Here is a 22,935-nt window from a genome sequence, read left to right on the forward strand (position 1 = left end):
CAAGTAAGGGAGCTTGACCTCCAATGTCCCCAACCCCTTATCCAGAAGGTAGCTTCAGAGATTGAAGGAAATATTGCTAGATAAAACATGAAGTGCCTCAAGCATATGAACCCATTTCAGTATTATTAGACCCAATCTCCATATGAGTAAACTGAGGCTTAGGACTGACCATTCCAATGTAGCTCATTCAGCCAAACACCAGAAGCATCTCCCCCACCCCCCATTAGCTCCAAAGATCCCTCCAAGGGAAAAAAAAAAAAGAAAAAAACATGTAAAAGACAGAACGCAAAAGAAACAAAATTCAGGTGTATCTGAGATGTAGTTTTTGCACATAAACCTATTCTTCATCACAAAATCCGGGGAGGAAAGGACTATGAGTAAATCCATCTATCGGATGGGGAACCATTTCAGAGGTGAAGACACTCTTCAGTCTTTCCTCTCTCTCGTTCCTTCCGGAACAGAGTCTCAGCTTCATACTCGCTTGTCTGTACCACCTCCTTGACCAGTCGCTTGCGCAACACAGAAAAGGCAAGTCTCAGGCCCTTGGCTTCAAGCAGGCGGCAGTGGACAGTCAGAAGTCACCAACGTTGGATATCTATTGCGACGTTTCTTCTATGAGTCATTTGCGATCCTGGTTTTCATTACATGGTCTCGGCATTAAATTTTCTTTTGAAGTCATTGTATATAAGTTTTTTTGAAAAGGAGGGGAGGGGAGTAACCCAGTAATAATGTAAAAAAGAAGAGAGGGGTGATAAGAATATAGTAACACTGAGCGAGGTAAGGGGATCTGGCCAAAGTGTTGTGGGTGGTATTTGGACACTGAAAACAAAATCAGACCTTAGTCTATTTGGGGGGTTCCCTGTCCAAGCTCTCTTAGTTCAATGAGATGATATAAGTTAAAAATATTAGGGCAGTATCTGGCCAGAGAAGTTCATCGACCCACAGTGCTGACTCCGTGGAAGTTTCTGGGAAGCCTCTCTTAAGGGACGACTCGGGGTCTTTAAGAACCCCAGCCAACCTATCTTCCAAAACCCAGGACCAACACAAGTGACCAAAATAATGTTTAGTAGCTGTGTGACCTCAGGAACATGACCTAACTTCTCTGTGCTTTGTTTTCCTCCTCTGTACTAATGGGGATAATCATTGTTTCCTCTTCTTAAGGTGATACGAAGAGTAAATAAACTTGATATATATATCAAATAAAAAAATTTGAAAGGCGTGTAAGTCAGCATAGGATAAATGGGGAAACATTTTGACAGTTATGATAAACATACTACGTTTCGTGGTGCACAGGACAATTTCTGTATATTCTCTTAATTAAGCCTTGTAAAGCCCTTGGAAGGGTGTGAGTCCTCACTTCACAAGTGACGAAACCACGGCTCGGAGATACAAAGCCTCTGGTCTCAGAGTTTCAGAGCCAGGACCCAATCACAGGTCTTCTTGGTCGTTAGGCTGGTGCTCTACCCCTCATTTGACTTCTCTGGGTCTCTGTTTCTTCAGCTAAAGCATGAGGGAGGGAGACCTACCTTGCGCACTGAATTTACAAGTAGAAAGTTAAGGCACAGCCACAATATATGATTTCACTGGGCCCAAAAAATAACCAGGGTGGAAGGTGATCTTGTGGCCACACTCTCAGTGAAGAAACTGAAGCCCAGAGAAGTAAAATGACTTGCCCAGGGTCACAGAGCAAATATGTGGAATGAGAATTCCAGTTCTGATTCCAAGGACTCAAAACTGGGAACGAAATGACCATTTTCGTCATCACCCACCTAAAGTCCACCCACAAGAATTAGGAAAATGCCAAAGGGCCTCTGACCTTAGGGGTGCACTACCATCCCCTAAAGAGATCCAGCACCCCAGAACAAGTCTGCTGCTGGCCAGACTTGATACCTTTGTGCAAATTAGGATGGCGGCAGGGGAGTGGGGAGGGTGGGGGAGGTTCTTCCTCAGGCAGATCTAGCACTGCACCAGGATACATAGTTTGGCAGGTAGAATGCAGGTTGGTCCAATCTCACTGTCAACTCAAGGCCTCTTTTGCAGTGCACAGCCTGTGCAACGCCTTGTAGCAGCGCTGCCTAGAATATCCCCAAACCCCTCCTCTTCAAAGCATTGTTAGAAAGAGTCACATGTGAGTACCCACTGCAAGAGCTCATCCCGCCACCTGCTCAGTCTGGCTACGTTTGCTTTCAGCGGGTGCGGGTGTAAGGTAGGAAAGGGGGCAAGACTCCCCTGCAAGCAAATGGAGCTAGCTCTCACTCACAAGCCGCTCTGACAGCCTCATCCATCCCCACCAGCTGCCCAAGGCCAGTCCCTAAACTTCCCCGTCCCGGAACGGCCACTCCTGGAAGATGTCGAGGCGGTCCCTCCAGCAGCATCCTGACTTCCTAAGTCTCCGGCGCTCTCTCGTAGCAAGGGGCAGACTTGCTCTCTGGTGGAACTGGGAATTGCAACCACCGCATTCCAGAAGGGCATCCCACTCCGTTCATCCCTGCTGGTAGCATTCCGTTCCCAAGCCGGGAGGACATAATGGGGGAATTGTTCCCCCCTCCTGTCCACTCTTCAGATTAACCCTGACCTCCCCGCAGACAGGCTCACCAGCAGCCAGGGGACAGGTGCCTGAGGGCCAACGCTGCCCGCCACAGACTCCGAGAACATCAGAGGAGTGGTGGCCGGGAGACACCATCAACACCCAAAGACGGGCAAACGGCAAATGCCAAGCATCGCCATTGTTTTTCCTGATCTGATCTCTGCAAAGCTTGGGGAACCCATACATACAACATACCCTGCCCTGGTGGTGGTCCCAGAATTTAAAAAAAAATTTTTTTAATGTGTATTATTGAGAAACAGAGAGACTGAGCATGAGCAGGGGAGGGGCCGAGAGAAGGGGAGACACAGAAACTGAAACAGGCTCCAGGCTCTGGGCTGTCAGCACAGAGCCCGACACGGGGCTCGAACCCACAAATTGCAACATCATGACCCGAGCCAAAGTCGGACGTTCAACCGACTGAGCCGCCCAGGCGCCCCGGTTCCAGAATTTCTATGGGGAGAGGCTTAGAAGTGATGATGTGACGTTGGGGGTGGGAGAGGACACTCAGGATACTTGCCTCCAAGCCGCATTTGCACAGCAAACATAAAGTTTTTGTTAGCCTTCCCCGCCAACCCCCTGCCAAAGCTTTGTTTGGGGAAGTTAGCCCAGGGTTGAAACTGGTTAAGATTACTACAGAAATTGTCTGGAAGCCGTGTTTGCATAGCACACCCACTCTTTGCTTTAAATGTCTGTCCCAGATCAATAAAATCAGCAATGTTGTCTGTTCAATGTTCTCTAAGGATGCTGTAATTCGCTTGGCACAGCAGACTTAGAAGCATGTCAGTTACCAGTATCCAACTACCCAAGAATAAAATAATGATATATATATCATTATCTGGGGTGAGGCTTTGAGTATGCTGATACAAATTTTTGAGGGAGGCTAAGATCCCCCCAAAAGCCAGACCTGCCTCCTGGGAGGAGGCCTTCATTTATCAGCCACTTAAAGAGGCAGTGACATCTAGGGTCACCCAAAGCATCCCCGCCAGGATCTGCAGGGAACAGGAAAGGTTCTTGTTCAATTTTAACTGAGGAAAGAGTATACAGTGCAATGATGACTGCCCCTTCCTCCAGGCAGCCCTCTCGGAATACCTCTCCCAGCTCCCCTGGCTCTATACAGGCTGTGTGACCTTGGGCAGGTCACCTAACCTTGCGGACGTCCATTCCCTCAACTGATCAGTAGGGATGCTAAAAGTAGGTGTTTCCCCAGGTGTGTGCATTTACAGAGGACGATCCCTGAGAAGCCCTTGACACGGTGCTTGGCTCGTACTAAGAACTAAGCATTCAATAAAACACCTTCCTTATCAGGCTTACCACCCTGCAGAAGGCTACAGGGAACGCTCTCCCCCTGGGCACGTGAGGATTCACAGGGAAGCACATTCACCATGAAGCTTATGAAGTTTAAGGTTTAGAGCCCCCCCCCCCCAAGCCGTATACTGAATTCTCTTTGTGTAAATCTGTGTCATTTTTCTTTTCTTCTTTTTTAATAGTTTATTGTCAAGTTGGTTTCCATATAACACCCAGTGCTCATGCCCACAAGTGCCCTCCTCCATGCCCATCACCCCCCTTCCCCTCCCCCCTATACCCAGCAGTCCTCAGTTTGTTCTCGGCACTCAAGAGTCTCTCATGGTTTGCCTCCCTCCTTCTCCCCCTCTGTTTCCCCCCTTCTTCTCCCCCACGGTCCTCCGTTAAGTTTCTCCTAATCCACCTATACGTGCAAACATATGGTATCTGTCCCTCTCTGCCTGACTTATTTCGCTCAGCATAACACCCTCAAGGTCCATCCGTGTTGCTACCTGTGTAGTTTTTCTTAAAAGGCACTTGTCAAATACTGTTTGCTTCTGGCCCCACAACCTTTGAATCTGCCCCGGAGCTCACAGATATTGCTAGAGGGCAGAGCAGAGAGAAGATTGCAGAGCCCCCTGACCCTGTGTGTTTTGTCTTTTCTTCCCTGCGGCTCCGCTGGGGACATCACAGACCCAGCCACGTTCCCCTGAGAAGGCTCCATCAAGTGAGGCAACCTCCTCGCTCAACCTTTCACATCAATTCTCAGAAGCCAGCACCCTGATGGCCCCGTTTTACAGACTAGGAAAGTGAGACCCCCAAGAAGAAAGGAAGTTGGTCCGAGGTCCTGAGGTCGGCACCTGGCTGGGAATGGGATGGTTTTTGAAAGTGACCTCATCCTTATTCCGGCATTCGTTGCTTTTCTTTCTTCCGTGTCCAAAAAGTCTAAGAGTTGAGGTAATTCCACACTAAAGAACTTGTTTGTACATTAGCTCTGGGTCTCTTCGGCACCAGCTGGTATCACCTCCTCTCTCCCTGTGCCCAAGGAGGGCCCCTTCCTCCAGGCAGCCCTCTCTGAATACCTCTCCCAGCTCCTCTGGCCTCTGCCGGGGGGTGCTAGGTAATGTAGAACTAAATCACACTCTCTCTGCTTTTATTTATTTATTTTTTTTTATGAACATTTAACATCACATTGAGAGACAGTGAAGCAACTTCTAGAATGGAGGTAGGAGCCTTGTCCTATGCCTTCCCATGATGCCCCACAAGGGCTGGGTACCAGTGACAGACGCAACAGGGACCTGCCACACCGTCTTCACCCAGCCCCCACTGGTGTCGACTTTCCTCGTGACATTCCTGACCTCCACCCGCAGCCTTTGGTCGAAGGCTTACTTTCTTTGAGAGCTGTGGCTTCTGACAAGCCCGGGAATGGATCCCTGCCCAGCGGCTTGCTGTGTGATTCTGAGCAAGTCACTTGATCTGACCTCGCTTTCCTTCTCTAGAAAATAACATAAATAATCGTCACCCTCCTAGGGTCACCAAAAGGATCGGGGGGGGGGGGGTCACCGAAAAGGATTACATAAAATGACGCGCTTAAGGCTTAGCACCGCGCCTGGCCCCGGCACAGGGCCCTTCACACCTTGGCTGCTCCCATCAGGTGAGGGGCCTGGGATGACCCGCGGGTGGTCGGGGGCACTTGCTGCGTCCCAGGCTCAGCGCGGAGAGGTTTACATAGATGGCGCTCTTTAACGTATGCCGCAAGAAGTACAGCGAGGCCCAGAGGAGGGAAGTGACTGGCCCCAGGCCCTACGGCTCGGCGTTCCTTCACAGCTCATTGTGATCAACGAGGGGAACGTTCGCCCCAACACAGAGCCCAGCAGAGAACTCGCTCCCGTGGAAGGGAGACCATCCCGAAGGCTGCGCCGGACCCCAAGAAGCGGCAGGGAAAGGGCTGGAGGCAGGGCCCGGGGGTGGGGAGGGGGGGCGGGGAAGGGTCGATGGGGGCGAGCTGGTGGAACCGGCGCGGCTGGGCCCTCGGCGGGGCCCCTGCGGACGCGGCGTTACCTGGGGCGGGAGGGCGAAGACCACCGGCAGCAGCGCGAGCGGCGCGAAGAGCAGCACCAGCAGCCGCCGCGCGCTCCACACCTTCTTGGCCACGGTCGCCAGCGCCGCCATCTGCGCGATCGCCGGGCGGAGACACAGCCGGCCCGGGACTGCCCGCGCCGCGCTCCCCCGCGCCGGCTTAAAGCCCGGGGGAGGGCCCGGGGAGGGGACTGCGCCGGGGGCCCGCCCTGCCCCCGCTCCGGCGGGGTGGTGCCTGCGCCCCCCGGCACTGGGGGCGGGAGGCCCGGCAAATTCAAGGGCAGTTAGGCGCCAGACCTGGCAGGCGGACTCCAGCCCTCGAGGCAGGGCGACCTCGGGTCTAACCTGCGGCCACCGAACCTTTCCTCGCTTCTCTTTCTATACGACCAGGCGGTAATGACCATGTGAGGAATAAAGCGCTTGGTCTCATTCCCCTGGGTTCGAATCCTCCTCGCTCTGCACATTCTAGCTGTCTGGCCTTGAGCAGCGGCCTTGGAGCCTCAGTTTACTCATCCAGAAAGTGGGGGCGATGATGATCATGGTCTCCACCAAACAAGAGGTCCGTGGGGAAGGTTAAGTGAGATGACCCTCTGATGCTTAGCTCAATGCCCAGCACAGAGCGAGCGCGCACCTGTTGATCAACCTGCTGTGGATTTACTTTCTACTCTCTCCCAGGGTGGGTGACCCATCTGTAGATGGGAGCTTGGAGGAATCTCTTTCTTCCTCCCGGATAAAGGCGCAGGAGTGCAACTGCTGAGTGATATGGTAGCTGAATCCTTAGTTGTTTTTTTTTTTTTTATTTTTTTTAAATTTTTTTTAATATTTTTATTTATTTCTAGGAGAGAGAGAGAGACAGTGTGAGCAGGGGAGGGTCAGAGAGAGAGGGAGTCACAGGCTGAAACAGGCTCCAGGCTCTGAACCGGCAGTCAGCACAGAGCCCAACGCGGGGCTCGAACCCACAAACCGCGAGATCATGACCTAAGCGAAAAGTCGGACGCTTAACCGACTAAGCCACCCAGGCGCCCCCTTAGTTTTTTTTTTTTTTTTTTTTTAAAGAAACTGCTAAACTATTTTCCAGAGCGTTGGCACCATTTTACATTTCCACTGGCAATAAGTGATCCACTTTCTCCACATCTTTGCCAGCATTTGGTGTGGTCCCTGTTTTGTATTTTAGCCATTTTGATAGAGGTGTCGCCATATCTCGTGGTGGTTTTAGCTTGTGTTTTCCTCGTGATTGAAGAGGTTTAACATCTTTTCCTGTGCTTATTTTTTAAACTTGCACGCCCTCTTTGAGAAATCCTCTTTTCCCGCTGCTGGCTCCCGATCTAACTGGACTGTTTGCCTTAAGCTATGAAGGTTCGAGAGTGATTTATATATGCTAGGGACCATACGTGTCTTGCAGGTATTTCCTCCCCGGCTATCGCTTCTCTTTCCGTCCTTTCAACAAAACCAGCAAACACGGCTATAGGGTACCCGGAGAGGAGGGTCCTTACTTACTAGCCCGGGAGCACAAAAGTCCCAGCCCCCTCCTCCACTGCCCCTGACACCACCCTGGGAAGGAAGCGGGCACACAGTAGCCTGATGAGGATGGAAGTCAGGGCTCCTCGCTCAGCCTATGCTGCCGGGAGCGAGGTCACATTTTTTTCCATGGTGTGCAGCTGGAGTAGAGTCCGTTTTGTCTAAAAATGGTCTCACTTGGCTGATCTTTCCTGGACCTTTGGCCACAGAGTGCAGCTTCCATCAGGGCTTAGCAGCTTCTGCTGGTGTTGCCAAGTTGCCTGCTTCTTCCAAGTCTGAGACAGAGTCGCCAAAAAGAAAACCCACCGCCAGGTGGTTCCTGGGGTCCCAAGTCCCTGCCTTCATCTCTCCACTCTCTAAAGTATTCTTGTTTGTCTCATGTGTGCTCTACAGGGTTCCCACTGTAAGCAGCAGGAGGGATAGAAAGAACTAGGTCTACACTGTCTCCCCAGAAGTGGAAGCCCTTCTCTTCTCATTTTATTATTTCCTCCTTTCTACTTAGTTTGGGCTCGTCTCTCCTCTCTCTCTCTCTCTCTCTCTCTCTTTTTTTTTTCTAGCTTCTTAAGCTAGAAATCATTTATTGTATACCTTTCCCCTTTCCTAAGATGAGCATTTGAAATATAAATTTCATATAATCTGGGAAAAATATTTTCAAAACTGTATCTGACAAAGAACGTGTACCTCTATTCTAAAATCTATTACAACTCAACAATCCGAACTCAAACAGACCAACTTCAAAATAGGCAAGATATTTGAAGACATATCACCAAAAAAAACAAAAAAGAAGAAGAAAGAAAGACATACAAATAGCCAGGTAGCCGTTCAGCACATACAAAGACACTCGGCATTACAAGTCATCAGGGAAATACAAACTGGAAGCTCAGTGTGATATAAACCCACTGGAATAGCAAAGTTAAACAGATGCTAACATGAAGTGTGGGCAGGACTCTAGGCAACCGGAAGTCTCGCAGATGCCTATGGGACATGATCACTTATCTGACCACTTTGGAAAACAATACATCAGTATCTTAGAAACATTCATCTCTTGTACAATTCAGTAATCACAATCGGCACCATATTTACTGGAGCGAAATGAGAGCATTCCAGGAAGAAGGAAAAGCCGAGTGTCATGGCTCCGAGGCAGGAATAAACCATGTGACTTAGAATGATCCAGAACCCAGATGCAGAGGTGTGGTCAGAAGGATGGCCAGCAGCTAGACAAGGGGTCTAGAAAGCCTAGAAGGCTGGTAAACCTGCGCTGAGATGACAAGGCAGCCACTGTAGGGATTTAGGCAAAGGGGCAGGTTCTGTTCTCATTTTTTTTTAATTTTTAAAAAATTTTTAAATGTTTATTTATTTTTGAGAGAGAGACACACACAGAGTGTGAGCGGGGGAGGGGCAGAGAGAGAGGGAGACACAGAATCTGAAGCAGGCTCCAGGCTCTGAGCTGTCAGCAAAGAGGGCTCGAACTCACAGACTGTGAGGTCATGACCTAAGCCGAAGTCAGACACTCAACTGACTGAGCCACCCAGGAGCCCCTCATTTTTAAAATAACAACTTAATAGCATACAGCTCCCCCAACCAAAGTGCTCAGTTCAATGGTGTTTAGTATACTCACACATGCACTCGTGACTACAGTCAATTGCAGAGAATTTCATCACCCCCAAAAGAAACCCCATACCCATTAACAGTCACCCCAATGTCCCATGAATCTACTTTCTATCTGGAGAGATTTGCCTGTTCTGGACAATTCACGTAAATGGATTCATACAATACATGGTCCTTTGTGTTTGCCTTCTTTGACTTAGTGTGTCGGATCAGTGCTTTACTCCTTTTTATGAGCAAATAATATTCCATGGTATGAATAACCACATTTTATTTATCCAGTCATCAGCTGGTGGGCATTTGAGTTGTTTCCGTTTTTTGGCTCTTACGAGTAATTGCAGCTGCGAACATTCCTGTATGTATTTTTGTACGGGCATGTTTTCCATTCCCTTGGGTCCACACCTAGGAGTAGAATTGCTGAGTCACTTGTTAACTCTATATTTAACCTTTTGAAGAATTACTGGACCATTTCCCCAAGAGTCCATACTTTTACAGTTCTCATGAAGAATGGAGGAGGGTTCTAAATTTGCCACATCTTTGCCAACACTTATTATTAACCAAGTTTTTTTTTTTTTTTTATTGTTATTACGGCCATTCTAATGAGCATCCTTTTCACTTAAAATTTAAATGGTTTGGGGCGCCTGGGTGACTCAGTCAGTTGAATGTCCCGCTCTTGATTTCTGCTAAGGTCATGATCTGAGGGTCATGGGCTCGAAGCCTACTTTGGGCTCTGCATGGAGCATGGAGACTGCTTAAGTCTCTCTCTCTCTCTCTCTCTCTCTCTCTCCTTCTCTGGCCCTCTCCCCATTCGTGCTGTCTCTCTCTCTAAATAAACAAATAAAAAATAAATAAAATGTAAATGCTTTTCATTAAAAGATAGTGATGTGGACCAGAAAGAGGGGCAGCGCCCCTTGCTATGTGGGTCACACGCTGCCATACTTCCCGTAAGCCCTTAGGCCAAGTTATTTCCCAATGGACCCTTTGCTGGCTGTGATGAAACTTTCCCTCACGTCCTTTCAGATCGCGTACCTGACCTTGAGGCAGCCCGAGAGCCGGCTTCATCAAAGGTTCCAGCCAGGTTAGTGTCAGACAACCTCGGGTGGAGGGTGAGGCCCTGCGGGGAATGCTCTGGACATTCACAGCCGGTACAGGAGGACACAGTTCTCAGTCCCGAAAAACCACTCCTGGGGACTCAGTCCAGCTGACATCATAGAAACCGTGGTCGGCTCCCCAAAGCCTGGGTGGAGGCGGTTGGGACCAGGGTATATCGCAGCCAGGACCCCTGGACTGGCCCCCTTGTTCTGGAGGGAGCTAAGAGATTAAAAGGACAGTAACTACTTAGTATTAGGGCAGAAGTTTCAATCCAGTGGCTTAAATGGAATTAATAATAATAATAATAATAATAATAATAATAATGGCACTATACTGTACTCACTTTGTGCCAGGCACTGTTTTTAGCACTTTACATATTTTAACTCATTTAATCATTTAATCTGTACAGTAATCTGTTTGCATTCCCTTCTGAGTCTGTCGCCCTGCATGAGACAAAGCTATGTTCAAATTCCAGCTGTACCGCTCACCTCTTATGCAACCCTAGACAAGAGCTTTAACTCCTATGGGCCTGTTTCCTTGTCTGAAATGGTACGTGGCTCACAAGGACATTGGCAGAATTCATAAGCAAGGCCGTGGTGCGGTAGCTGCACATAGTCAGCGCTCAGCAGGCGACAACAGCGATTATCATTTAGCTTGTGGCAGATTTTACTTTCCCAGGATGGCACCCATCTCTCTCTTCCATCCTACATGTGCTTCCCGTCTGCTCCTCTTCAGCATGATTGACACTCTTTCCACTGAGGCTCGGCGGTCCATGTTCCCACCTCTCGAAAGCGGGTGCGGGCTTGCACCGAGCCAACCCATAGGACACGGCAGAACTGATGCAATGTGATCTCCGAGGCCACAACGGGGGTACAGCCTCTGCTTGCTTCCCTCGCTCTTGGGACTCTCATCCTTGAAACCGGCCATCATATTTGAATTTCAAACTAGACCAAGCAGGAAGACCACAGAGAGAGAGCAAGGCTTCTAATGAGCAGCCAGCAACAAGTAACGGGCCTGTGAGCGCAGGAGCCTCCGGGTGATCCCAGCCCCCAGCCTTTGAATCTTTCAGCTGATGTCCCAGACGTGGTGGAACAGAAAGCAGACATCCCCACGCTGCCCTGTCCAAAGTTCTGACCCACCGGATCCATGAGCACAACAAACAGTGAGTTTACGTCATTAAGTTTTGGAGCAATTTGTTACACGGCAATCGATAACCACTATTCTTTTTCTCAGCCAGCATGAGCAAGTGGGGGTAGAGTCACAGAAGAAGTGGCCAAGCTCACAGAGGAAGCTGGTGGCAGAGACTGACCAGGACTTGAATAGGCTGAGTCCTCTAAGAAGAGCTTCTACTGGGAAGGAGAGGCCACACAGCACGAGGCCCCTCATTGGATGGCTTGGACCTTAGCCCCTGCATGGGCTCCAAGGCTGGATCCAGGCACTCCCTTTCTTTGTTTCTTCCCCCTTTACGCTGCGAAAGAAGTAGAATGTGGGAGGAAATTCTTTTTTTTTTTTAAGTTTTTAATTTATTATTTATTTTTAAGAGAGAGAGAGGAGGCAGGGAGGGGCAGAGAGAGAGGGAGACACAGACTCCGAAGCAGGCTCCAGGCTCTGAGCTGTCAGCCCAGAGCCCCACGTGGGGCTCGAACTCACAAACCGCGAGACCATGACCTGAGCCAAAGACAGATGTTTAACCAACTGAGCCACCCAGGTGCCACCTAATGTGGGAGAATTCTTGAACAAGTCCCACAGTTGGTGGATGGTGTGACTACCATTTATTTTCATTCTCTCCTAGGCGTGTCTGTTAGATGGAAACTGAGGCTCAGAGAGATTAAGACATTTGCTCGCGGTCACATGGCTAGTGTATGGCAGAGCTGAAATTCCAATGATACACACCGCCACTGCCCCTCCCCATTTCTAACAGGAAAATAACCATCTATGTGACGTGCGTACATACTGATTACAGCCACCAGCCCAGCTCTTCAGGGCTTGCTGTGTGCCACGCGCTGAGCTGGGCACTGACTTGGATGACCGAGCCATGCCTCGCTCTTGGACCCGATGTCCTACCTGCTTTCCCCTCAACCACTGCATGCCACCCTCATTGACCTCCTTTCTGCTCCTTGAACTTGTCAAGTTCTTCGCATGGACTGCTCCCTCTGCCTGGACGCCCCCCCCCCCCCCCCCCCCCCCCCCCCCCCCCCCCCCCCCCCCTCAGTGGCTGCTTCCTTCTCACTCAGGTCTTCACTCAAACGTCACCTCCTCCAAGGACCCCCCCCCCCCCAACCACCTAATCCTACTGAAATGTAACCTTCCTCAACTCTACATCACACACTGTATCAAGTCTGCCCCAAGGGCTTTCCTTCACAGCATGACTCAGCGTTTGAAACCACTCCCCACTCGATTAAACTCCTGAGAACAAGGAGTCCACATTATTCCTCACCACACCCTCAGTGCCTGGAACAGCACCTGGAATACAGCAGAGGTTCGGTAAGTACTGAAAAATGGAACGTGTTGTAAATCGTTGTACTTTATTAAGGTGAACATCAACCAAAATCATGACTATCACTTACAACTATTCTTTTTAAGTTAACTTATTTATTTGGAGACAGAGTTTGAGTGGGGGAGGGGAGGGGGGAGAGAGAGAGAGAGAGAGAGAAGGAAAGAGAATCTCAAGCAGGCTCCACCCTGCCATCATAGAGCCCGATGTGGGGCTCAAACCCAAGAAACCGTGAGATCATGGCCTGAGCTGAAATCAAGAGTCAGATGCTTAAGGGACTGAGCCACCCAGGCAGCTCACATTCACAAGTATTGATGGAGCACCTACTGTATACCAGGTGTCATTCTGGGCGTTGGGGCTCCAGTAGTGACCAAACAGGATGAAGGTCTCTGGTCTCACAGACTGTCCCTTTTATTTGCTCCGTAATAAGTTAAGTGAGTGAAATATATCCCATGTCCCGTAGTGCTTAGCGCTGTGAAGAAAGATAAAGCTGGGGGAGGGGAGAGTATGTAGGGAGTGTTGGCACCAGCTTTCCACCCCCCTCCATGGAAGGGAAGCACTCAGAGCCCTCCCTCCTGCCTCCCCCCCCGTGGAGCAGGGCCACCATCAGCATCTTTCAGCATGACATTTTGGTCAGGCCTCTAGCTCCAAGGGTAATATTTGCTTTGAAGCCAAGGGCCGGCAGGTGGGCCTCAGGCTGCGATCAGGATTCGCTGCCCCTTTTAGCTCCCTGGCTGGGTTCAGGCAGCTAGGCCCTGGGGGCCTTTCCTCACTCTGGGGAAGGGGCAGGCCCGGGGGCCCCTGGCCAGGTTCCGGGCCGCCCCCTAACCTTCTGTATCCTGGGCAGAGAGTGACGGTTTACAAACACGAGGGCGCTTTGATCAGCACCAAACCCCAGGGTTCTGAATGTTTTCTGTTCTGAGCCGCAGGCCAGGAGCATACTCTGCTTTGCCTCCAGCAGGGAAGACTGTGGGTAGTTGGCATGTGGGGGTGAGGTGGTGGGGGGGGGTGGAAGGAAGGCTCACGTGGCTCCCTGATTTTCTTTGCCACAAGCAGGCTACACGTGTGCACGAGGGAATTCAGTTCGAATCGGTGAATGTTTACGGAGGACTTACTCCCTTCCAGGCACCATTACAGAAACCACGGCTGGAGCAGTGGACAACCGGGCCCCCTGCCCACGGAGGGAGCAGGATGCAAATGAGCAGGTGACTCTGAAAGATAGCAGGTGCTCACGGATGGCATGGAAATGGAGCTGGGGACGGACAGGGAGGGCTGGGGATGGGGGATCACCTTTTAGAGGGGGTGCTCCTAGGGGACCTCTGACAGTGGTATCTGGCAGAGACCTAAAGGAAGTGAGAGAGAAAGCCACCTAAAGGTCTGCGGGGAACAGTGTTGCAGGCCTAGGGAACAGCAAGTACAAAGACCCCTGAGCTAGCAGCAGGAGCGTCTGTTGTGAGAACAGCGTGGCAGGCGGGGTAAAGTAACAGCAGGAGGGGCCAGGCACACAGAGGAAGGTGCCGGCACCTCAGGTCTTGCTCAGAATCTCAGTCTGGTGCTCTCACCTTCCAGCCCTGGAAGAGAAGGGGCTGGAAACTGCCTGCCGTTGCTCCTTCACCTTGATCTCAGGCGAGAGGCCTGTCCCGCCCAGTATGCCAACCCGACCCGGGAAGGCAGCAAGCGGTCAGTGAACAAGCACGGCTCAAGGACGTGGGGATCTGTATCCGTTCTGGTTAGAAGGGTCTTCACTTCAAGTGATAGAAAACCTGCCTAAAGCAGCTTCAGCTTTGAAGATGTTTACTTATCCAAGTGATAAGTCAGGGAAAAGAGGTCTCGAGTTCTGGCGTCGCTAAGGACAGACTCACACCCTGCCTGGTCTTCACTCCTTTGTCTTCCCCTCACTGGTGCTTTACCATCAGCCTCCTGGTCTCAAAATGGCTGCTGAAACTCCACTTATCACCGCTGCACTTAAAGGCAGGAATTGCTGATGCGGGTGTGTTGGAGTCCGAGCATGGAGAGAATTCTCACAACCGTCTGGTTTTCCATAAGAAAGAAAATCTTCCCCAGAAGCAGCTTCCGCAGATCCGCTTTTCTGGCTTATTGGCCAGGAAGGATCACCCGCCCACCTGTAGATCAGGGACCAGTCTGACCTTCCCTGAGATGAACCCATTCTCACCTAATAAACACCAGGACGAACAGAGGCTCTGCCCAAAAGGAATAAAGAGTGTGGCTCTTGGTAGGCGACAGACAGTGCCCGGCACACTCTCTGTCATTTACAGGCTGATGACTAGACAAGTCGCTTAGCATCTCTGAGACTCAGCTTCCTCCTCCATAAAATGGGTCTAGTGAATAACTAGTGTTTCTGTCTTCTCAGCATCTATTTCCTGCCCTTCTCATGAACACCTTGATTTTCTTTAGGGCGAGGGTTCTCAGAACAGTAGCCTCCAGTCCCTGGTCACCTGGGAACTTGTTGTATAACAATAACTATTGCCAGTGGTTACAATGTACCACGCACCCTACATGCATTATTTCACTGATGCTCGCTGTGGGCATTGATGTGCAACCCAGATCCCCTTGGAGGAAAGGCCGATTGTCCCAAATGCAGGAAGTGTGGTCAGGGGGCAGCCATCAGCGGGCAGCCTCCCCCACACTCGTGTCCTTCCGGGGCTGGCCTGCCGATGACTCTGTGATGTGGGATTATGAGGGCCTGTTCATCTCAGCCCAGCTTGGGGCATCCCTGCGGGGCCACGGTAGGCAAGGAGCTCCCTCCCCACGGGGTCAGCCGAGGCTGCTGTTGGGCCTGCCTTTAGCTCCCACTCTCCCCCTGCCCTCGGCTGCCTTCTCCCCTTCCCTTCCGTGGAGGGCGGCCCCTGAGGGTACGCCTCGGTAAACATCCACTGAGCCACACCGCATCTCAGAGTCTGCTTCCTGGGCATCCGACCCCTGAAAGCGCTCACACCAGCTCCACGAGGTAGGCACCACTGTCAGTCCATCTTACAGATGAGGACGCTGAGGCTCAGAGCGCTGCGGTGAGGGGACCCTCATCATGCAGCCAGTAAGCAAGGAGGCCTGGGACGGGAAGCCATCAAGGTTCTGGTCAGAAGTGGCAGAAGCTGGCTTTACACGGGTGCCTCTGGCTGCTGAGTGGGGAAGAACATGGGGCGGGGGTGGGGTGGGCAGGGCGGAAACAGAGGAGCACAGTGGGGAAACCACTGACCGCAGCAGCGTGGGGAGAGGGCGAGGGGCTCCAGGTGGCGGCTGGGCTTTCTCATCCCCGTAGCTTCTTTGGGATCCAGCACAGAGCCAGACAGAGGCCTAGTGCTCAGTAAATACCCAGTGAATGAGCGAGCAAAGAAGGGAGAGAATGCATGACCAAATTAAGGCAGGAGGAACCCAGACATCGCAGTCTTCGCTCACTATAGCCTGAGTGATTTGCACACTGCTCGCCATATAGGGACGCTTAGGTGTTGAGTGGATAAATGAGCCAAGTTCAAGGTAGGGAGGTAGGAAGAAAAGAGGGAAGAAGAAAAGAAATGAGGGGGAGGGAGGGAAGGGAGAAAGAAGAGGAAGGGAAGAAGAAGGAAGGGGAAGGAAGCTTCTCTGCACAGATGATGACGGTAACTTGCGACCTCTACTGGCAAAGACGGCCACTCGTCTGGGCTCAGGGAAGGGGAATTGGGTCCTCTGCATTCAGGACACAAGGAGCAAGTTCCCAGGGCCCTGTCCGCTGGGCTCCCACAGCCAGGGCTGCTAGCGGACAGTGGCAGCGGGGTGAGGACCAGGATGGGGTGAGTGAGGCTCTCGCTAGGGCGCTGATTCAAGGGGACACCTAAAATCTCAGTAATCAAGACAAATATTTTAATGCAATATTTTAAAAACTCAACTTGGCAAAGGATGGCCCGCAAGCTGCCTGCCTGGTTTTGTCAACACATTTTTTTTAGAACCGGGTTTCCTTTCTGGGCCACACCTGAGATTACACGCACAGCCCTTCACGAGTGCAGGTGTGCCCGGATCCCCTCGCCCGGCACCCGCTGTGAGCGTGGTCAGCTCGCCTACATAAGAAGTATTCACTGTGCCCAGCGTAGGTGACTCCATTCTGTGGCCCATGGGCCAGTCACGAGAGCTCTTTTAAAAAATTTTTAAATGTTTTTATTTACTTTTTGAGAGAGAGAGAGAGAGTATGAACAGAGGAGAGGCAGAGAGAGAGACACACACAACCCAAAGTAGGCTCCAGGCTCTGAGCTGTCGGTGCAGAGCCCGACACGGGGCTCGAACACACGAACCGTGAGATCATGACCCGAGCCGAAGTCAGATGCTTAACCCACTGAGCCACCCAGGCGCCCCACAAGAGCTCTTTTTAATGTTCTAGAAGATGTGGGCATGTGTCCTTTTCAGTGTTGGACGCACCTCAGTATCACATCACATTTCCCCAGCTCTGCCACTTACTAGCTGTGTGACCTTGGGCGAGGCTCAATTTCTCAGTGCTTCAATCGCCTCCTCTGTAAAATAGGTTAATGCACACAAAGAACTTAGTAACTGCTCGACAGTGAACAGCTGCTGCTAAAAACGTAGGTTTGAATCCCAGCTCTGCCAATTGTGTGACCCTAAGACATGATACTTGGCATCGTGGAGCATCTTTCGTCATCTGTAGAATGACGTTTTTTAAGCCCCATCTGGGAGGGTTCCAGTGGTTATTCACACAGAGCTGCTAGTGCCATCAGTTCCCGGCTGCAGAGGGCCAGCTGTCCCCACGTCGACTTGGAGGAAGCTGGGATTGCAGAGGGTTGTTTAGTCCTTTGGGAGACGCTGAACTCGGGACGGAATCCGCAGCTCTTCGAGGAACACGGGCTGAGCACATAGATGGACACTTCTCCCGGGAACACTTGTGGTTGCTGCAGGGTCTCCCTCTCCCTCAGTGCCTGCAAAGGTTGGTGTGGCTTCCCTGCTGCTGCTGCCGCTGCCCCCGCTGCTCCGGCCACCGTGTCACACACACCAATGGGGAGTGGGGGTGGAGTGGGGGTAGGGGTGGGTCACTGCACACTCCACCCCAGGCTACTGCTATTGCTGCCCTGGCCACTTGTGAAGCCTTTTCCTTTCCCCTCTAGGCCCCCTTTACCCCATTTTCTACCAATGTGATCCTTTCAAAATCTAAATGAGACGTCTCCCTGTTCAAAACCCTGAGTTGCATTGAGAACAAACCCCAGGATTGTTACAAGGCCCGGCCCGAGCTGGTCCTTACCCACCTCTCTGATCTCATGCCCTGCTCCTCCTCTGCTCTGCTCGCTGCAAACCGGCCACCCTGGCCTTGCCGCCCACAGATGCTCCTCCTTCACCAACTTTGCCCCTGATGGGGTTTTGGCCTGGGACATGCTCCACACCCACCCCCCCCCCTGCCCCAGATCTTTTTTTTTTTTTTAATGTTTATTGAGACAGAACGTGAGCAGGGTAAGGGCAGAGAGTGGGAGACACAGAGTCTGAAGCAGGCTCCATGTTCAGAGCTGTCAGCACAGAGCCCAACGCGGGGCTCCAACTTGTGAACCGTGAGATCATGACCTGAGCGGAAGTCAGACGCTCAACTGACTGAGCCACCTAGGGGCCCCCTGTTTCTCCTTCACATACCAGTTCCAACGACATTGTTTCCCAGGAGAGGAAGGACAGCCTTCTGTCCCCTCAGCATCTCCAGGGCCCGGCCCACAGCGAGCCCGCCAGTCGTTCTCACTGGGAGGCAGACAGCTCGGTCATGTTGAACATATTCCTTGAAAAAATTATTGCCCCGTGGCCCTTGAAATTCTTTGAAAATAATGTTACACAATGTCAAGATATATCAAAAATGTATCCTTTCCAGCATCTTGGTTTCTTATACAATCAGCGGAAGGACCAGGGCTTGGACCCAGGTAACAGTATCCCTTGCTACCTGTGACATCTTGGACAAGTTCCCCCCTTTGGGGGCCCATTTCTCCATCTACAAACTGGGGACAATACCTGAGAGTTGTTTTAGATCCAATATGAACACCCCCGGGACAGTTTCTGACGAGCGATGAGCAGGCAACGGTATTAACTCTCCTTCCAACAGGTCACCAGGACCCAGGAAGGGAAGTGATCATCCCTCCCTGGGAACGCGCCACAGGCACAGGGCTGACGGTGGTGAGTGAAACACACAGTCCGGGACCCACGGCAATGCTCACTCCAGGTACCCGGTACCCAGTGTGAAAGCCGGCACGGAGAAGGCACTCAAAATATGAGCTGGTGCGGACAAGGAGGAAAGGTACTTTATTATACCTCCCTTCCCACAGACACACGTCTCTGGGGAAGAAACTGAGGCTGGGGAGGGTTTTAGGTGCAAGCGAATTAGTGGCATTTTGCACCTTAGCTCAGCTTTCCTGCCCTTCCCTTAAATCGGGCTTCATCAAACTATAGTCATTCCCACGTCATTTCACTTCTTTTGTTCTATGTGCTTACCATCTGTGATATAGATCAACTCACCTTTTTTTGCCCCTATAAACTAAAAGCAACCTTAGATCATTCACCTGTTGGTTAGAAGGGTACCCATGAAAATACAGAGCAACAAAAGTAAAAACAACAGTGCATAAAATTACGTGAATTCCAGTTCCCTGAAAGCTATGAGCTTATTTTGTTTTTTTTTAAAATTTTTTAACATTTATTTATTTTTGAGAGATGGAGAAAGAGCACAGGCAGAGTAGGGGCAGGGAGAGAGGGAGACACAGAATCCGAAGCAGGCTCCAGGCTGCAAGCAGTCAGCACAGAGCCCGACGCGGGGCTCAAATTCATGAACTGTGAGATCATGACCTGAGAAGTCTGACACTCAACCGACTGAGTCCCCCAGGTGCCCCGAGCCTGCATTTTTTTTAAACTAGACTAACTGGAGTTACGCAGTATTTGTCATCTTTTCTGCCATGACCCTCAAAAGGAAATATATCTTACATCAAAATCCAGTAGATACCTTCGTCTATACATATATTTGAAACAAGTTTTATTAAACAATACTTACATGTAAGGCACTCTGATATTTTCTAGCCTATGATTCTACTTCGTTTTTATTTTTTACATGTTTATTTCCGAGAGACAGAGCACAAGCAGACGAGGGGCAGAGAGAGAGGGAGACACAGAATCTGAAGCAGGCCCAAGGCTCTGAGCTGTCAGCCCGGAGCCTGACACGCGGCTCAAACTCACAGACCGTGAGATTATGACCTGAGCCGAAGTCTGACACTTAACCGACTGAGCCCCCCAGGCGCCCCTCTAGTTCATTTTTAAAATGCTGGCTGCATCCCATTACATTGGTTTCAAGTGGAATATGTACACAACAGCAACAGAAGGCTGGAGTAGCAGGCTGATAAAGACATTTGTCACCAGCTGAGACTCTGTCCTCACCTCACCCAGAAGACTGAAGAGTCAGGGCGCCTGGGTGGCTCAGTTGGTTAAGCGCCCAACTCTGGCTCAGGTCATGATCTCACAGTTTGTGGGTTTGGGTCCCCCGTCGGGCTCTGTGCTGACAGCTCAGAGCCTGAAGCCAGTTTCAGATTCTGTGTCTCCCTCTCTCTCTGCCCCTCCCCTGCTCACACTCTCTCTCTCTCTCTCAGGAGTAAATAAAACATTAAAAAAAAAAAAAAAGACCAAAGAGTAATGTTCTCATCGCGTGGTTCAACGTTCTGCGGTGCTGTGCCCAAGTACCCAACGTACACGCGGCACAGCTGAAGAGGAGGCCTGTTCTAGAGTTCTGTTAAATACCCAGTTCTGCCTATGACTTGTCTTCTGTTGCAGGAAGTGGTAGCCAGCCGCAGGTGATAACGACGCTTAACAAGCACGATCACAGCCAGCCCTTAAAAGAATCTCAACACCTTTATTTAGGTCTAATCTCATGTTCGGGCCCTTCCTGCAAATTCCCTTTGACATAAATGGCCTAAACATCGGTACTTGGCAGACAGACTCGGCTACCCGACCATGGACCTCTTTCTTCCTCTCAGACGCACTTCATCGAGCTTTTTCAGCACCGGCTTGGACTTTTTGGAGAAGGTGGAGTAGCTCTACAAGAAGGCTTCAAACACAGCCTCGGTGTTGGGATGGGTGCTGAGGAAGGCCTTCTCTAGCACGTAAAGGTCAACGCCCTTATCTTCCGGAAGCGCTGAAACGAAACTCAGCCCAAAGTCTATGAGCACGATGTTCAGCTGTTCCACAGGGGGTTTGAGCAGCATGTTTGAGGTGGTGAGATCACCGTGAATGAGGTCTTCGTCGTGCATTCGAGCCAAAACCTGCCCGACTGTCTTGGCTAAGCCCAGGAGACTTTGGGGCGTTTTCTCAGTCTCCATAGTGGACTGAATATAATCTCGGACAGTCACAGAACCTTCGATCTCTTCCATGTATAAGCAGTTAGAAGCATAGTCGACGAAAAAGACAACTGGCACAGCTATCCCTGCAATCAAGATGCAAATGGTTATGGGATTAGATTTTTTCTTAATGTTGAGCTTAATTTTCAAAAGACGGAGCCAGGCTTTCACGATGCATATCTGCTTATTCAGGAAGAAAAAAAGAGAAAAGATTTAAGAATACTGAAAAATAGTACAGTGTAACGCATCTGGAAATTTCCCCCGATTGTGCCCTGGAGGGCTGTGCCTTCAGCCACCCCACAGCTGAGTCCCGTAGTGGGAAAACCCCCTCCTCCTTTCCACCCTTTATGACTGGATTGCATTTGTCGTGCTTACTCCCTAAAAACAAAATGAAACAAAGAGCCAGAAGGGTGAGCATCACCCAGTCAGAGCAGTTTCACCCGACCTGGACACAAACAGGCCAAGCAGTGTGCTGGCTCAGAGATTCGTCTTAGTAGTCGCAAAGGCCAGGTTCAAATCCTGGTTTGACTCCTTACTAGTTTTATAACCTAAAAGTCACATCAATTCTCCAAGCCTCTGTTTCTATTTCTGTAACAGAAGACCTGATACCTCCAATAGGAATTCACTGAATTCGAGTTTCAATGAATGTTTCCTGAATGACAATCAGGCCCAGGACTCTTTTCTAGATGCAGGAGACTTATCAGTGGGGACAGGCAGAGAAGAAAGTAGTCAATGTCCCTGCTTAGTGGACCTTACATGCTAGAGCAGATGAACACAGAAGACGGGAACACACAAATAGCTTCATGACAGCCAAGCAAGGGCAAGAGGTCTGTCAGCTTATGTGCTGCTGAGTCCCGCCCGCCCCCAGCACCTAGCATCCAGCACCTAGCACCCAGCACCTAGCAGTGTCCGGGGTAAAGCAACCTATTAACAAAAGAAAAGATGTGTGAAAGTGAAAAGCCCATGTTCCTGAGTCAGGGCCTGGCTGGGTCACTCACTAGCTGTGTCACCGTGGGCGAGTTACTTCTCCTGCCTGAGCCTCAGTTTCTCATGAGGGCAAGGGGTACCTGGTGGCGGGATGAGGGTGAAATGAAAAAGTAAATTAACAATTTCTGGGAGTCTAAAACTTACCGAGTGCTACGTACCAATCACACACTCAAACATACTAAGACTTCCCTCTACAGGTAGGAAACTGAGCGTAAATCATCCGTTGCAAGGCTACATTTAAAGCAAGGGTGGCGGGATTTGAACCCGAAAAGCCTCCCCAGCAAGTATTTGTAGTGGCGCCCTCTTCTTAAAAGTAATGAATGTAAAGGTAACGATCGAACACTGAGATGGTACAAATGGGGAAACCGAGGCTCGGGACAGTCAAACAGCATGCTCGGCGTCGAGCCACAGTTAGAGCCGGGAACTGAACCAGGAGCAATGGGTCCGCGACACATGCCCGTCGCGGGTGCAAGGCCAAAGCGGCTCCTTTAAGAACGAATGAAGACAGGGATGAACGGGTGCCGTTTCCCACCAGAAGTTCCCGCAGAAGGTGCAAAGGGAGAGGCTAAGCGGGGCGCGGCGCTCAGGGGACCCTCGCCCGCGGCGCCAGGCCTCCCAGGGCCCCGGGTCGGGCCGCCTCACCTGCGCGGCGGCAGCGGAGCAGCGCCCGGGCCTCCTGCACCGTCCGCCGCCGGCCGAGCCGCGCTTCCAGGGCCGGGTGCCGGTAGCCCTTGGGGAAGCGGTGCTTCACCATGGCCGCGCGGCCCTGGAAGCGGCCGCGGAACACGCGCGCCTCGGCGCCCTGCTTCACCAGCTCCAGGCCGCTCAGGAAGCGGCTGCTCCGCTCCCGGGCCGCGGCCAGCGCCTCGGCCTCCGGCGACGCACCCTCGCCCCGCGCGGCCGCCGCCGCGGAGCAGGCGGCCGCCATGACTGCGCCCCGGCGCCGCCGCTCG

At 51.2% G+C, this 22,935-nt stretch overlaps 2 protein-coding genes across 4 annotated transcripts in view; both read right to left on the reverse strand.

Annotated features, from left to right (window-relative positions):
- The window catches only part of SLC13A3 (solute carrier family 13 member 3), a 75,693-nt gene extending 69,624 nt beyond the window's left edge, over positions 1–6,069 (reverse strand). For all 3 annotated transcript variants that reach the window (XM_039249385.1, XM_039249384.1, XM_039249386.1), the window contains exon 1: positions 5,930–6,069. In XM_039249385.1, coding sequence (XP_039105316.1) covers positions 5,930–6,040 — 111 coding nt within the window. In that variant the 5' untranslated portion in view covers positions 6,041–6,069. The remainder of the gene's footprint in view (positions 1–5,929) is intronic.
- Positions 6,070–20,491: 14,422 nt separating this feature from the next.
- TP53RK (TP53 regulating kinase) lies at positions 20,492–22,935 on the reverse strand. Its single transcript, XM_039249366.1, has 2 exons — positions 22,625–22,935; positions 20,492–21,081 (listed from the first exon to the last, which is right to left on the reverse strand). Exons 1-2 carry the CDS (start codon positions 22,908–22,910, stop codon positions 20,696–20,698), a joined length of 672 nt encoding a protein of 223 aa, XP_039105297.1. The 5' UTR covers positions 22,911–22,935; the 3' UTR covers positions 20,492–20,695.

This window comes from Hyaena hyaena, unplaced genomic scaffold (assembly GCF_003009895.1).
Source record: "Hyaena hyaena isolate Hyena2069 unplaced genomic scaffold, ASM300989v1 scaffold_335, whole genome shotgun sequence".
In the NCBI taxonomy this organism is placed as follows: Eukaryota; Metazoa; Chordata; class Mammalia; order Carnivora; family Hyaenidae; genus Hyaena; species Hyaena hyaena.

Bases quoted from the DNA above. Each gene is read 5' to 3' on its own strand.
- TP53RK (XM_039249366.1), bottom strand. From the start codon at position 22,910: ATGGCGGCCGCCTGCTCCGCGGCGGCGGCCGCGCGGGGCGAGGGTGCG. The intron at 21,082-22,624 runs GTGAGGCGGCCC...TCTTGATTGCAG, and splicing joins GCTCCGCTGCCGCCGCGCAG to GGATAGCTGTGCCAGTTGTC.